The sequence below is a fragment of the Parasteatoda tepidariorum genome, chromosome 4, assembly GCF_043381705.1.
Source record: "Parasteatoda tepidariorum isolate YZ-2023 chromosome 4, CAS_Ptep_4.0, whole genome shotgun sequence".
In the NCBI taxonomy this organism is placed as follows: Eukaryota; Metazoa; Arthropoda; class Arachnida; order Araneae; family Theridiidae; genus Parasteatoda; species Parasteatoda tepidariorum.
This window is the reverse complement of record NC_092207.1, coordinates 80,091,251-80,104,851: the sequence shown is the minus strand read 5'-3', so window position 1 is coordinate 80,104,851 and position 13,601 is coordinate 80,091,251. Positions and strand designations below refer to the sequence as shown.

The 13,601-nt window shown below is 27.7% G+C and overlaps 1 protein-coding gene across 1 annotated transcript; it reads right to left on the bottom strand.

Annotated features, from left to right (window-relative positions):
• Positions 1-309: 309 nt before the first annotated feature.
• LOC107437883 (uncharacterized) lies at positions 310-12,367 on the bottom strand. Its single transcript, XM_016050016.3, has 3 exons — positions 12,227-12,367; positions 3,841-4,817; positions 310-1,021 (listed from the first exon to the last, which is right to left on the bottom strand). Exons 1-3 carry the CDS (start codon positions 12,230-12,232, stop codon positions 703-705), a joined length of 1,302 nt encoding a protein of 433 aa, XP_015905502.2. The 5' UTR covers positions 12,233-12,367; the 3' UTR covers positions 310-702.
• Between the last annotated feature and the right edge of the window lie 1,234 nt (positions 12,368-13,601).

Genomic DNA, 13,601 nt, shown 5'->3' with positions numbered 1-13,601 from the left:
ATGATAATTTTATTGCGTTTTTCATTTTGATAGTATTATATGTTTAGAGATGAAAACCTCGGAGTTATCAAGGTGATTTTAAAAAATCTTTAAAATATATCGTTTTAATTTCTTTTTTTAAAAAATTGTATGAAATTAAGTTCAAAAATTAATTTCTGTTTTGCTGTCATTTTACATAGAGTCTCAGCTGATATTTCTTATTATCTTTATCAAAATTGCCTTTGTGTTCTGAATGTGTAAAAAAAAATTTGTTTTTGCGAATTTAATTGATGCCAAAAATTTGTCAGTAACTAAGTTGTACAAATAATATAAATAAAATAAATTTATTCACATAATTTAACACAAAATATTTTTTTCTATATAAGGAACACTTATACAATGAAACATTCTTAAGTTACACCCAAAGTTTATCTTTACACGAAATCATCAGATTTAAGTGAACAAAACCATTTGGCAATTGCATTCGTTTATAGGACAGCATTACTTCCGCTTTTTGTTTGAAAGGATAGCTGGCCTTGAAACAGAAACTCATTTTCGACAAAAATGGAAAAATCATGAGGTTCCTCGCCAAGATTTTTTTGTACTTTTACGGAAATCTAAGCGATAAACTTGCTTAAGCTATTTACACAAGGCACAAGAAAATCGAGTCTATTGTTCAGTCCGCGTCTGTCATAATCTCTTTTAAAGAGCTCTTTTGTAAATTTACTTTCCATAAGCATGTTGATGTGGGACGTATTTTTGTTCATAATCTTGGTATCCTTGACCACTGTTATGGTGCCCTGTTTTGTACAATGAATTTTTATTGTCGTGATAGCCATGACCACCATGTTGCCCGTGTTTTTTGAAGTACATGTAAGATTGGGCTCCATGATCTCCGGCGTCTTTGTATCCTTCTTGTGCGTGTTGAGCTTTGTAGGATGAGTGGGCGCCTTTGGTGGCTCCTATGTCATGTGATGCTCTCACTCTGTCGTAAGCATAAGCTTTTTCGTAATGGTAACCACGGTCTCGTTCGTAATGTGCCCTGCGAAGGAAAAAGTTAAAAAGAAGAGTACAATGGTGTGAAAAGATTGAAGTGAAATATGTAAAGCTTCTTAGAAGCATAGCACTTCATTAATGTTACTGTGGAGATTAGTTTTGTAGAAAACAATTTTGTATCAAAAATTAATTTGAATATCGAACTTTAAATTAAAATAAGCGAAATTATTTAACTTTATAAAACACTTGAAAAGTGTCGATTTTGTTATTATTTTTGTTGCTATTGTACATCAAAAATTAATTTTTTAATTTTAAATAAATTACAGGTTTGCTGGTGGAACAGAAAAGTCAAACATTTAAATTTCAATTTCTCATAAAAGAATTCGACTTAATTTTGCTCATATTTTATATTTTGCCATGTAAAATTACATTCTTTAAAGTGATGTAAAAAATTGTAAGTATTACAATTCAATTTTTTTACTATTATTAAATAAAATATTAAATACTTCTAGAAGTTATTTTTACACACAATTGCTTTTGGATAAACAAATTTTATAATTGTGTGAAAAAAATAATTCAATTCGTTTAAAACTTTTTCGAGATATGGTGAAATACGCAAAAGAGGAAATTAGTATTAACAATTTTCAAACTATTTCAAACTAGTTAGCCGCCGCTCACCTGACCAAAATATTGGGACCATATTTCAAAGATTGCGGCTGCCCCCTATATATTAGGGGTTCGAAATCAGAATCCCTTGTAACAAAATTATGTTTATTCAGAGAAAGTGCGTTTTTTTGTTTAATTTCGTAACTTAAAATATCGTCTACACTAATTAATGAATATATTTGAGGTCACCCTATCAAACCATTAAGATTGAGTCCTAGAATGTGAAGATACGATTATTAGATCGAAAGTGATTTAGGATGACGCACACTGAACATTACTTTTGATTAAAACTATAGGCGGTTACTAATAATGCGTGTAAGTACTTTTGTGGATTAAAACATTATTTAAATCAATTTAAAGCGTAAGGTATAGCTAATGAGCACTCTAGAAGTGAAAAGCATATAAATCAAAAAATTAAATTACTAACTAATATTGATTAAATGAATTATATTTCTTTTATCAAATATACTTTTGTTTTTATAACAAAATTATTTCATATTTGAAACAAAATTTTATGTTTTTTCTTATTTTCGATAAAATGGAAAGTTTTATTTGCCTCAAAAGCTAATGAAGGTGGTAAAAGTTGACATATTTTGAACCATAAAAAGTAGACACCCATTCTTTAGACTTACTACACTAGAAATCTTGAGAATGCGAAACATGTCTACTTTTGCCATCTCCATAAGTTTCTGAAGCAAATGGATCTTTTATAAAGTATATTTTTCCGCTTCAGTTTTTGAGGATTGTTCATTTAATTTTTGAGTAATTATCACTTACAAATTGTTGATCATAAATTATCGAATATAAAATATTTATATAAATAATCATTACGAAAAAAAGAGATATATACGAAAATATTATTTGAAACACTAATTTGGAAGAAGGAAAAGTGTAAAAAAAAAAGACTCCAAATTATTAATATGCATTTTTATGACATTTCTATACCTTTTTTTAATTTAACTTACTGTGAATAAAGATGAAAAAAAAGCGTTGTGTAAATTAGAAGTGATTTAAACATATTTTTTGTACACAATCTACATAATTTAAAACAGACCTGTGGTTTAAATAACTTTGCTTGCAATTTAAATAATGTTTAACATAAATTGTTGATTTATCTAATTTTAATTTTACGAAAACTGAAATAACAGCTTTTTCCTTATTTATAGTTTAAATGATGCAACGAGTATCTGGATTTGACGAATTGTTTAATAAATCAGTTGAGATCAGAATATTTTAAGTTCATACTGTAACAGCTTAAAACAGAAGTTGTAAAGCAATTTAAAATTTGGAAATCGTTTAGATTAAAATTTCTACGTACGTCTTATGTTACGAAGAAAATAACACAAACACGGAGCATTTTGGTATATATAAGTTTTCAGTAAAACATACATATTAAAAATGCAAAAAACAAAACAAAATAAAACGTTTGAGTCGGTAAAGAGTTTTTAAAAATTGCTTATAAGAAATCAAATACGTTTTTTAGCCAGAAGGAACTAAATAATTGGTCATATGAGGATATGATTCTGTTTTCACTTAAAGTTGTATATCATCCCATAGTATGCATAGCTTAAACTAAAACATAAGAAAATCCCTATTGAATATGCTTTGTTCTCCAAATAGTAATGAGATAGATGACGATTTAAAACTATTAAATTTCAGAAGTTTTCTTAATTTTAGTTTTCTTCCAAATTCGTGAAAGAAGCAAACTGATTTGATATAAGAGTTGGTTTAAGGAACTGTGTTTACGTAATTCAATGAATTTTGATGAATAACTTGTTAATTAAAAATTCATGTCTAATGGTTAAGATGTGCTATAGGGTTAAATTTCCTTTAAGTAAATAAATTAATTGAGAAGAATCGGATCTTCTATCAGAGAGATTGTCAAAATGACAGACATTACTATATTTCCCCCATCAAATACTGATTTAATTTTCAAGAACTCTAGTTTTGTTTTATTCCTGTTGTTATATACAATTCAATTATGAAATTGTATCTTTTAAATATTTATTTATTTTTAAATCGAACTGCATGAACCTAGAAGATTAAATTTTAAACCATACCAAATAGGGATTTTACAAATGAAAAAAAATAAGAATGAAAGAAACCGAATCAGTATTTTTAGTTTAAAGTAATAACAAAGTTTTCTTATTTAATATAAGCTACGATAAAATATTCAAAAGTTATTGCAAGAGAACTCACTTGTCATGGTGATGATCATGTTCGTCATGATGTCCACCAGCCGAAGAATGTGCTTTGTGACCAGAAATATCATGCTTTCCACTTTCTTTATGTCCAGCATGCTTATGTACCTGGTTGTCATCGTAGTAACCATGACCAGTAGAGTGGTGACTTTTATCATCCAACTTGTGATGACTATCGTAATGACTGCCATAATCCTTAACAGCTACTGGGTAATGAGCTGCGTGTGGTGCAGGTTTAGCAACCACGTGTTCATGGGGAACGGCATACTGTGGTTCTTCTTCTAACACGTAAGTGTGCTTATGAACAGGAGCAGCCTTATAATGTTGTTTAGGTTCTTCCTCTAAGACATAAGTATGTTTAGGCACATTTTTATAATGCAATTTAGGCTCTTCCTCTAAAACGTATGTGTGCTTCGGAATAGATTTGTAATGAGTTTTAGGTTCTTCTTCTAAAACGTAAGTGTGTTTTGGTATAGGTGCAGCTTTGTAATGTGGTTTTGGCTCTTCATAAATGATATACTGATTGTTATCTTTAGGGTCGACAACAGCATAATGGGAGTGGCTTAAAGGACTTGCTATTACGTGTTGAGGTGCATTTCCGACTTGAACTGGATTTATTTCTTTTGGAGCATATGCAGCTACATTTTCGCGATAGACGTTGTCTTTTGGGCGACGATCACGCTTAGGAGCCAAGGCGTAGTAGAGAGGATTTTTGCCTTCTTCAGCGACTGGAAGATACCCACCAACTCGCTTAGCATGCTTCCTGCTTAGTGTACCTGGAATTTCTCCTGCTTCATATTCGTGGCCACCATGCTCGCCAAACTTGCGTCCTTCGTGATCTTGAATTATATCGTAGATTTTTCTTCTCGATGATTCTGCTTCGAGATCTTCTTCTCTGTCTATTTGTACAAGTGACGATCCTCTTCTAACAGCTATTGTGCTAGAAATCGTGACTGACAAAATAAAGAGGAGAATCTGAAAATAAAATAATGGTTGATGACATTTTAGAATGCAGTTCTTGCCTAATATATTTTGATTAGGAAGCAATTATTGAATTAATCAATTCATAACTAAAAATTAAATGATTATAATTTATTGTTATTAGTTTTATTATACAATACTTATAATAATTAACAATAATTATTTTTTAAAATACTTATTTGATTAGCAGCAAATTACTATTATTAGGATGTATTTAAGCATTGTTGTTAACTTTGGCAAAATCAGTTTTAAGAAACTGACCGAAATATGCGCTTTAAATCTTTTATAACAAACCTAATTATGGATTTACGACTTACTTAACTGATAAAAAAAATGGAGTGTAACTTAAAAACATTTTACACAGAATTAGAATATGTTTAAAATAATTAAATTTAAAAAATAGAGAAAATCTCTAGGAAAAGTTAACGAAGTTGTTGCCTCTTAATGCTATAAAAAAGGCTATAATATATCCTTCGAGCAGAGAAGAAAAAAATTCTGGTATAATTACATTACGATATGACAACGACTTTCTGGTAAAAAAAAAAGAAAACAAAAAAACAATAGCATAATTCGGGTTAATAAAACCGAAATATACCACATTTAAACCTTTCGTTTGGTAATTTTTCCATTTATACGAAAACAGTTTACCGGAAATTCCGGTTTTTAAAATTAAAGTTCGTATTAGCTCACATTTATTAAAAAGTAAAATTGAACAGCAAACTTTAAATTATTGTTGTGCCATGCTTTAAGGTACCATGATAAAATTTCAAAATTTTACCACATTTACCAAATTTTAACGCATATTGTAAAACACTGTTTTACTGGTAATTTTACCGAAATTATTACCAAAACAATTCGGTAGAAATTTCCAAGCTTTTTTGTTGTTCCCATTGAGCAAGAAACACAAGAAATTCAACAAAATTTGATAGTTTTGACCATACTTTTTGATTAGTGCAGATATTAAAAGTATATTTGTAAAAGTATAAATGGCTTAGAAACTTTACGTATAGTTTTTTTCATATCAAAATCTTTATGCATTACATTTTCTTAGTAAATAATACTTAAAAAAATTATAACTTAACAATTTTAAGAATTATTAGAGTTTCTGCAATTTTTCTTTTGTTTTCGAACAGTAGAAACTGTATACACTTTAATATGCCTTTCGTAACATGGAAGACAAATAAAAAGTGATACTGAAAGAAATTCCAAATATTTATTATTCCAGATATTAATTAAGTTTTTTTTGAACATATGCAATTGCAAAAACTTTTTAAAAAGTCACATGGTTGGTAATCGACTGTAGTATAAAAAAAGAAGATTTTCAAATGCTTATTTTTTAAAATGTTTCTTTACATTTTGAACTGTCTTAGAAATATTTCTCAACGATTTGAAATGTCAAAACGAAGAAATAGTTTACATTGTGGTAGATGAACAAAATCAAAACTACGTGAATGGAGTTCGTTGTACAGTTTTATCTAATTATCTATAGGGAACCATGTGAAGATAAGCACAAGTACACATCACTGATGGTTAAAATTCGTAACAAGACTTCCATGTTACTAATTGAAAAAAAATCATCCGAGAATATTACTTTATGTGCTCTGTTTGTAATAAAAATTGTGTTATTTACCATTAAATTTGAAAATCAAATGTATTTTATTTAAACGAAAAATATCAAAGCACTGTATCTAACACTCAAATCTTGGTTACCCCAACGCTTCATTTATGAAATGATAATTATTTCCTTTAATAATTTGAGGATTTCTACCTTTGAGAATTATTGGTATCTCGTATTTTAGTTCAATTCTTAATAATGAAACTTCCTAAAGTGTCCAGCCTGATAACAAATCGTTTAATAAACATGACGCAAGCGAAGGGACACACCGGTAGGTTCTAAAATTCTTTTCCGGTTTTAAATATTTTTTTTTTGGGGGGGTATTATTTGTGATAGTTTTGTGGTGTTTGTGCCTCATTTACGTTGTTCAGCTTTATTTATTTAAAATGGTTACGAGTTTTAGAGGATAGAAGATGATCTAGTTTAATTTTCAGAGATCACAAAACGTTTTGCTAAGTTAGAGATAAGGATAACTTATTTTGGAGAAGAACTGAGCAAAATTGCAGCAAAAAATGACCCTTGCATATTTCCTGGGGCAATTTTCAGCGAATAAATATCTTAATATATATATTTCTTTTCTTCCCGCAGTGGACTGATTGTAAAGACACGATTCCCAGTAGAACACCGATGATAAACATCACTGGCTGCGGTCAGTAAGTGGGTGGGTGACCACTTCAATCAGCCTATGTTCGGATCGAGGGTGCGCAGTATCGGTCCTCGTTATCCTGTTATACCGTAAATTGCTCGACTTCGAGCGCAGTTCGTCATGTCTTCTGATTATCATCGGATATATTTTGCAGACCGTCGCCAATAGCCCACTGTAAAGCTTTATTGCGATATAAATAAAGTACCTACCTACCTATATATTTCTTTCCACATCACTTTTTAACTCTCACAAGGAATTTAATCTCTCGGTCTGCAACTCAACTCCACTATTTTAACAGAGGCAATGGAGTAAAAATGGTTTTGCTTGACTCTTATTCTAATTGGTTAAGGATAGTTATTTCCTTTGGTTAAAGGAAAAAAAGATGTCTGTAATCTTATGAAAATCATTTGGGCTAATAGTCGTGAATATACAGAGAAAAATATTGCCTCACTGAAAATTATGACACTTATTTAAATTATAACTAGTCACAAATTTAATTTGTCGCGATAGAATTGTTTTTGGACTTTTGATTGATTTATTGCTTTTTTAATTTGATTGAATTATTAAACTAAATTTTCTTAGCTGAGATGAATTTGAATTAAATAGATTACAATGCAATAGATAACAATTAAAATGATAATTTAATGGATGTGAAAGTTAATGTATTATAATTCATTTGTAATTATTTCCAAACTCATGAATTTCGTTTAAAAAGCTTTTATGCATGTATGATTGCTTGTGTTAAATATTAATATGCAGCTCTCATCTTATAACTCCATAACTCAACCAAAATGTTTTATTTTTTATTTATAAAAATGCCATTAAGGCGTAAAAATATTTTTTTGGGAAAAAAATTCAAATTATAAAGTGAACCTTTTATGCTCAGGCAATTGGATTATCAATTAGATTAAAAAGATAACTTTAACATATTTTTTTAAATAGAGCCAATTTAAAATTTGCTTAAATTAAAGATAAGGGGACAATAGCTTTAACATAATGTTAAGACAATAAAAATCACACAACTGTGATATTAACGATAAATGAAATATTCAGCATTGTTTTGTTTCATTTACGCAATAAGCTAATTATTCGGATGAAAATGATTGTTATCTTTTGTCTACCTTATGAAAAAAAATTTATTCATAAGAATTTTCTTTATCGTGTAATTTTTTTTTTTGGAGCACGAAAAAAAAAGTAGAAGAGTATTATTTTTCTCAACATCGTCACGAAGCAGTTTAAAGATGATGAGAAACAAACATGTTTTATGTTTAGGGGAAAAATATAACTGATTCAAACAAACAATTCTTTTTATTCCTATCTTTTTTTATCACATTAGGTCACGATACGGTTTTTATTTGTAAAGAAGAGTTACAGCAATAAAAATCGAAATTTGAAATACGATGTATTATTTGTATGCGATTGAACCAAAGTAATTTCCTATTTATAATATCCTTTCTTTTCTAATTTTCAGAAAAAAAGTTTTGATTTTGATGCTTTTTGAGACAAGGGCTTCATTATTAATGAAAAACTAACAGTAGAACCCGGATGTTTTGGCAAATAACTATAATTGTCCAAATTAAATTTCTTCTCTTAGAATATTTTTTTGCTTCTCTTCTTTTTTTTTGCAATGAAAGAGTATTATACTTTGTATAATATGTATTATGCCTATTATAATTCCTTTATTTAACATGAAAAGGAATTTTATTATAAAATTGCTGACAAATGCGTATTTTTCATACACGCTGTACTGTTTTGTTATTCAGTTTGAAATATATTTTTATTATAACATAATGTTTATATATAAGTCTTGTATTTTAGTATAGTTTCAGATAAAATCATCATAGTTATAGAAAGTTATCATCATTATAGAAAGTTCATTCGAATTACATAGAAGCCTACGATCTAAAAATCATTAATGACAATCATAATAAGTAATTTGCTCTGGAAAATGTTTTTTATCCTTTAGTATATTCTTGCACTAGATATGTTAAAGCTTTATTAAGTTTCACTCCTTTTTTAAATCAAATATTTTTATGACATGCATTGAAATGAAATCAAGATTACAAAAATGATTACAGAAATATATACTTCTTTCGAACTCCTAAATTACTGATGATCGTAACTATGATTAATTATTCATGAACTATGCACTTTTTTAGTTTAAAAAATATTTTATTTAACCAAATTATTTTAACGTATTGAAAAATTTATTGGTATCTTTCTATCACGTAAATTTTACGTGTTGCTGTGCGTAGGTTAAAAAGAGCAAAGATTACCTACTGTTATTTAATACATATTATGCTTAAAAGTTCTGTTTGAAATGTTACTATATTTTAGACATTTTTAAGAATATTATTTTTTTCTTTTTATTGCCTATGCCCACCTATAGTCAATTCAGGTATTTTACAATGCAGATTTGTAGGCCACTCTTTCACGGGCATCACATTAGATGGGCCAACGTCGCTCCCACAGTAAGGATAGATAGTATAGAGAATTTAAGAACATCCATGCCTTGTCTGGTATTTAAACCCAGAACCTTTCAAATGCAAGGCTAGTTCCCTGATCCTTACACGGTCCGGTCAGTTCAATAATAATAATAATTATTGAAATATACGATAATAAAATGAAAATTATTTAAATATCTTGTTGTTCAGATGTCAGATAAAAAAAGTATATTTTAGTTGTGCTCTACAGCAGTGTTTCCCAAACTTATGACTTCTGTGTACCCTTTCTAAATTTTTCGCGATGCTGTGTACCAAAAATAAGAAAAAAATAATGTTTTTTTTTTTACTGTAAAAGAATTGGATAAAAGTTAAAAATCACAACTGGCTGTTGACACCACTAATTATTAACTGTTAACTCTGCAAAAAATAGTCAATAGAAAAATACGTAATCGTAATTTTCATGACTAGCCTTGTTTTTAAAATTTTTTTTTTGAAATTTTCGTTTGTTGCAAAATATTTCGCATAGGAGCGCGTGCCCCCACTAAACTGTTCCCGTACCACACTTTGGAAAACACTGCTCTACAGTAAGTGAGTGACTTCTTAAATTTGTAATAAATCAAAAAAAAAAGTATAAATATTTTAAAATAAATAATGTTGCGCAAAATCAATTTTTTCAAAAAATTTTTAAGCGTTTAATTACTATATGGAAAGATTTTGATGAATATTAATCACTTGGAAAAAGGCAATGATAGTAAAATAAGAACTCAGTATGTGCTAATGAGTTCTATAAAAAATTGTATAACGATTTGATGAAGATTGCTCTTAAATAAATGTTTTAAAAAATTGCTTAAAAATTCTGAAAATGGTGTCACTAGGATTACAAATGTAAGAAAGTAAAGAGTAAATATGTTATTGTTGCTAATAATCATGAATTAAAATGTAACAGTTTTAAAAAGTATAATAAACTTATACTTATATTTCTTTTTTAAATTTTAAACAAGATAAAAGATTTTAATAGGTAATTTCAATTAAGAAAATTATAATATTAGTTTTATCCTAATTGTTTTTAGTTTTATATCTGAATTTTTTTAAGCTACTTAAAAAATTTTAAATAAGAATACTGCATTGTTGTTTTATGATTTTTACATTACGTGATTTTTATGTTTTTGAATATGATAAGAAGTACTATAATGAATGTTCTTTGTTTTTAAATAACACATTTGTCAACATTACGAATAAATGAAAAATATTTTTTTAAAAAATAATTCGTGAAATTTAGAAAGCTGAAAGTATTTTTAATTCTTCAAATTTCCTGAATATTTCAGATTTACGCGTTTTTTTTAATTCAAGAAATCGATATGTACAAGTTTTGGTACTTGGAATAATAAAAAAAAATTACTTGATTTTTTCTTAAAATGAATTAGTTAAGATATCTCAAAATGTATGCAAATTGTATATGTCACGTATTAAATATAATAGTGTCTTATTCTAAAAATATATGTCTTGTATTAAATATAATAGCTATAATTAAAATAATTATAGTATTTACTTTGTGGAAACATTATATATTTAAAAGTTATTATATATTTCTTAGTTGAAACAAGTTAAAAGAATTTTTGCCGCTACCTAAAAAATAAATAAATAATTTTTGCCGCTGAATTCTAATGTCTACTGTTTCAAAAGAAAGCAATGAACTTTTTAATAATAATTAATATTGTAATGATAATTTTGTAAAGTTTAACAAACTAAGAAACTACACAGCGTTTAGAGTCAGAGCAGTAATATTAATTGAATTATTTGATTGAAACAAACTAAGCAATTACATCATTATTTCAGAGTAATATTATTTATTAAAGTTTATGATTAAAACAAACTGATCCAACAATATATTCAGAGCAAAAATAAATAAATAATTTTTGCCGTGGAATCCTAATGTCAACTGTTTCAAAAGAAAACAATGAACTTTTTAATAATAATTAATATTGTAACAATAATTTTGTAAAATTTAACAAACTTAGAAACTACACAGCGTTTAGAGTCAGAGCATTAATATTAATTGAATTATTTGATTGAAACAAACTAAACAATTACATCATTATTTCAGAGTAATATTATTTATTAAAGTTTATGATTAAAACAAACTGATCCAACAATATATTCAGAGCAAAAATAAATAAATAATTTTTGCCGTGGAATCCTAATGTCAACTGTTTCAAAAGAAAACAATGAACTTTTTAATAATAATTAATATTGTAACAATAATTTTGTAAAATTTAACAAACTTAGAAACTACACAGCGTTTAGAGTCAGAGCATTAATATTAATTGAATTATTTGATTGAAACAAACTAAACAATTTCATCATTAATTCAGAGTAATATTATTTATTAAAGTTTATGACTAAACCAAACTGATCCAATAATATATTCAGAGAATCCTTATTATTGAATTAACTGATTGAAATAAATATAACAGTTTTATAATTTATACAGCCAGAATATTACTATTAATTGATTGACTGAAACAAACTAAACAATTACATCATTCAAGCAGTATTAATAAATAAATTATTTGATTGTCAAATTAAAGAATTTCATTATTCATGCATTCAAAGTATAATTATTAACTGAATTCATTGATTGAAAAAGAAAAAAAAAAAAACGATTTCTAAAATCATAAGTTTCTTGAAATAGACATACCTTCATTGTGGAATCCTAATGACCACTACAAAAAGTTATTTTAAACACCACCCGCTATTCCTTAACCTCTCCGTATTCCGGTACAGCACCAAATGACGCTGGACAGACAATGGCCAGTTCACTTTATACATTCAAGCAGTCCCCCAACCCAGATTTGACTCCCTCAGTAATCGTCTTCTTTTTCTCCTTCCTGTCCAGAGGTAGATCGACATCCTCATCTTTTTATTTTATTTCCGTGCTTCCCACCCCTCCCTCCCTCCCTCTTCTTGTCGAACTTTCATTCTTTTTACTGTCGTTTGCTGTTTCGATATTGCTTTCAACTATCGTTTTGTTTTCTGAAGAGATCGAATGTTGTTTAGTTGCCTAATCGGATTTCGTTACAAAAGAAACAGCGCAATTTTTCTAGATTTAGTAATTTCTCCCTTAATTTTTTATATTTTTTATGGACGAATGGCAACACCCATTTTGAATGGTGGTGTGATGAATGTAAGACGGGAACCTAATAACGCCATTAACATCGATTTTTTTTTCTTCTTCAAACATTGTTGAATTTTGATCGTTTCAACAGATTTGGGCGACTTCTTATAGTAATTGGGAAAAAAAGTGGTTTTTTTTCGATTTTCAACATTATTTTGGTGTATTTTACGACACGTTTTACATTCTTTAATTCTGCTTTAGAACTTTCAGTTTTATGATGTCATAAATTATTCGGAATTGAATATTTTATGTGTAAAGAATAAAAGAATTTTTGCTATAAAAGTATTTCTTAATGGCATAGAGAGATGTTGACATTTTTATGGTTTTGATACAAATTAAAATTAATTAAATTGATTCAGATTCGCATTAAATTAATTTCTCTATACCAAGTTGTTTTTTACTATTTTATCATATGTCATGGTTTGTGTGCTCGGTAAAAATTACAATATACGGGATGTGGATTACAATCAAACTTGAGCTAGAAAACAAAAAAAAATAAACATTGATTTTAAATTTTTTTTGTTGTATTAAAGCGAAAAACATTTTTTTTTTTAAAAATCTTATTTCCTAAATATTGTTTTTGAAGTTGTTTTTTAAAAAGAGAAAGTATTTTAGATGCTAGTATACGTAGTTGAACATGGAAGTTGTATACGCAATATAGATATGTAAGAGCTAAATTTCTCGACTGAATCAGAGAGAACAACTCAACTTTTTTTCACTTTCTAGTAACTTTTTGAGATAAAATCCGACTTTACTCCTTTTATGTTAACCAAAGGAGTATTTTACATTCGAAATTCACTAATTTATTAAGTAAATTTTTTTTGTTTAAATATTTTTGTTATTCTACTTAGTTATCGAATTTCAAACTTTTTCAATGTTCAAGTTTAAAAAATACATA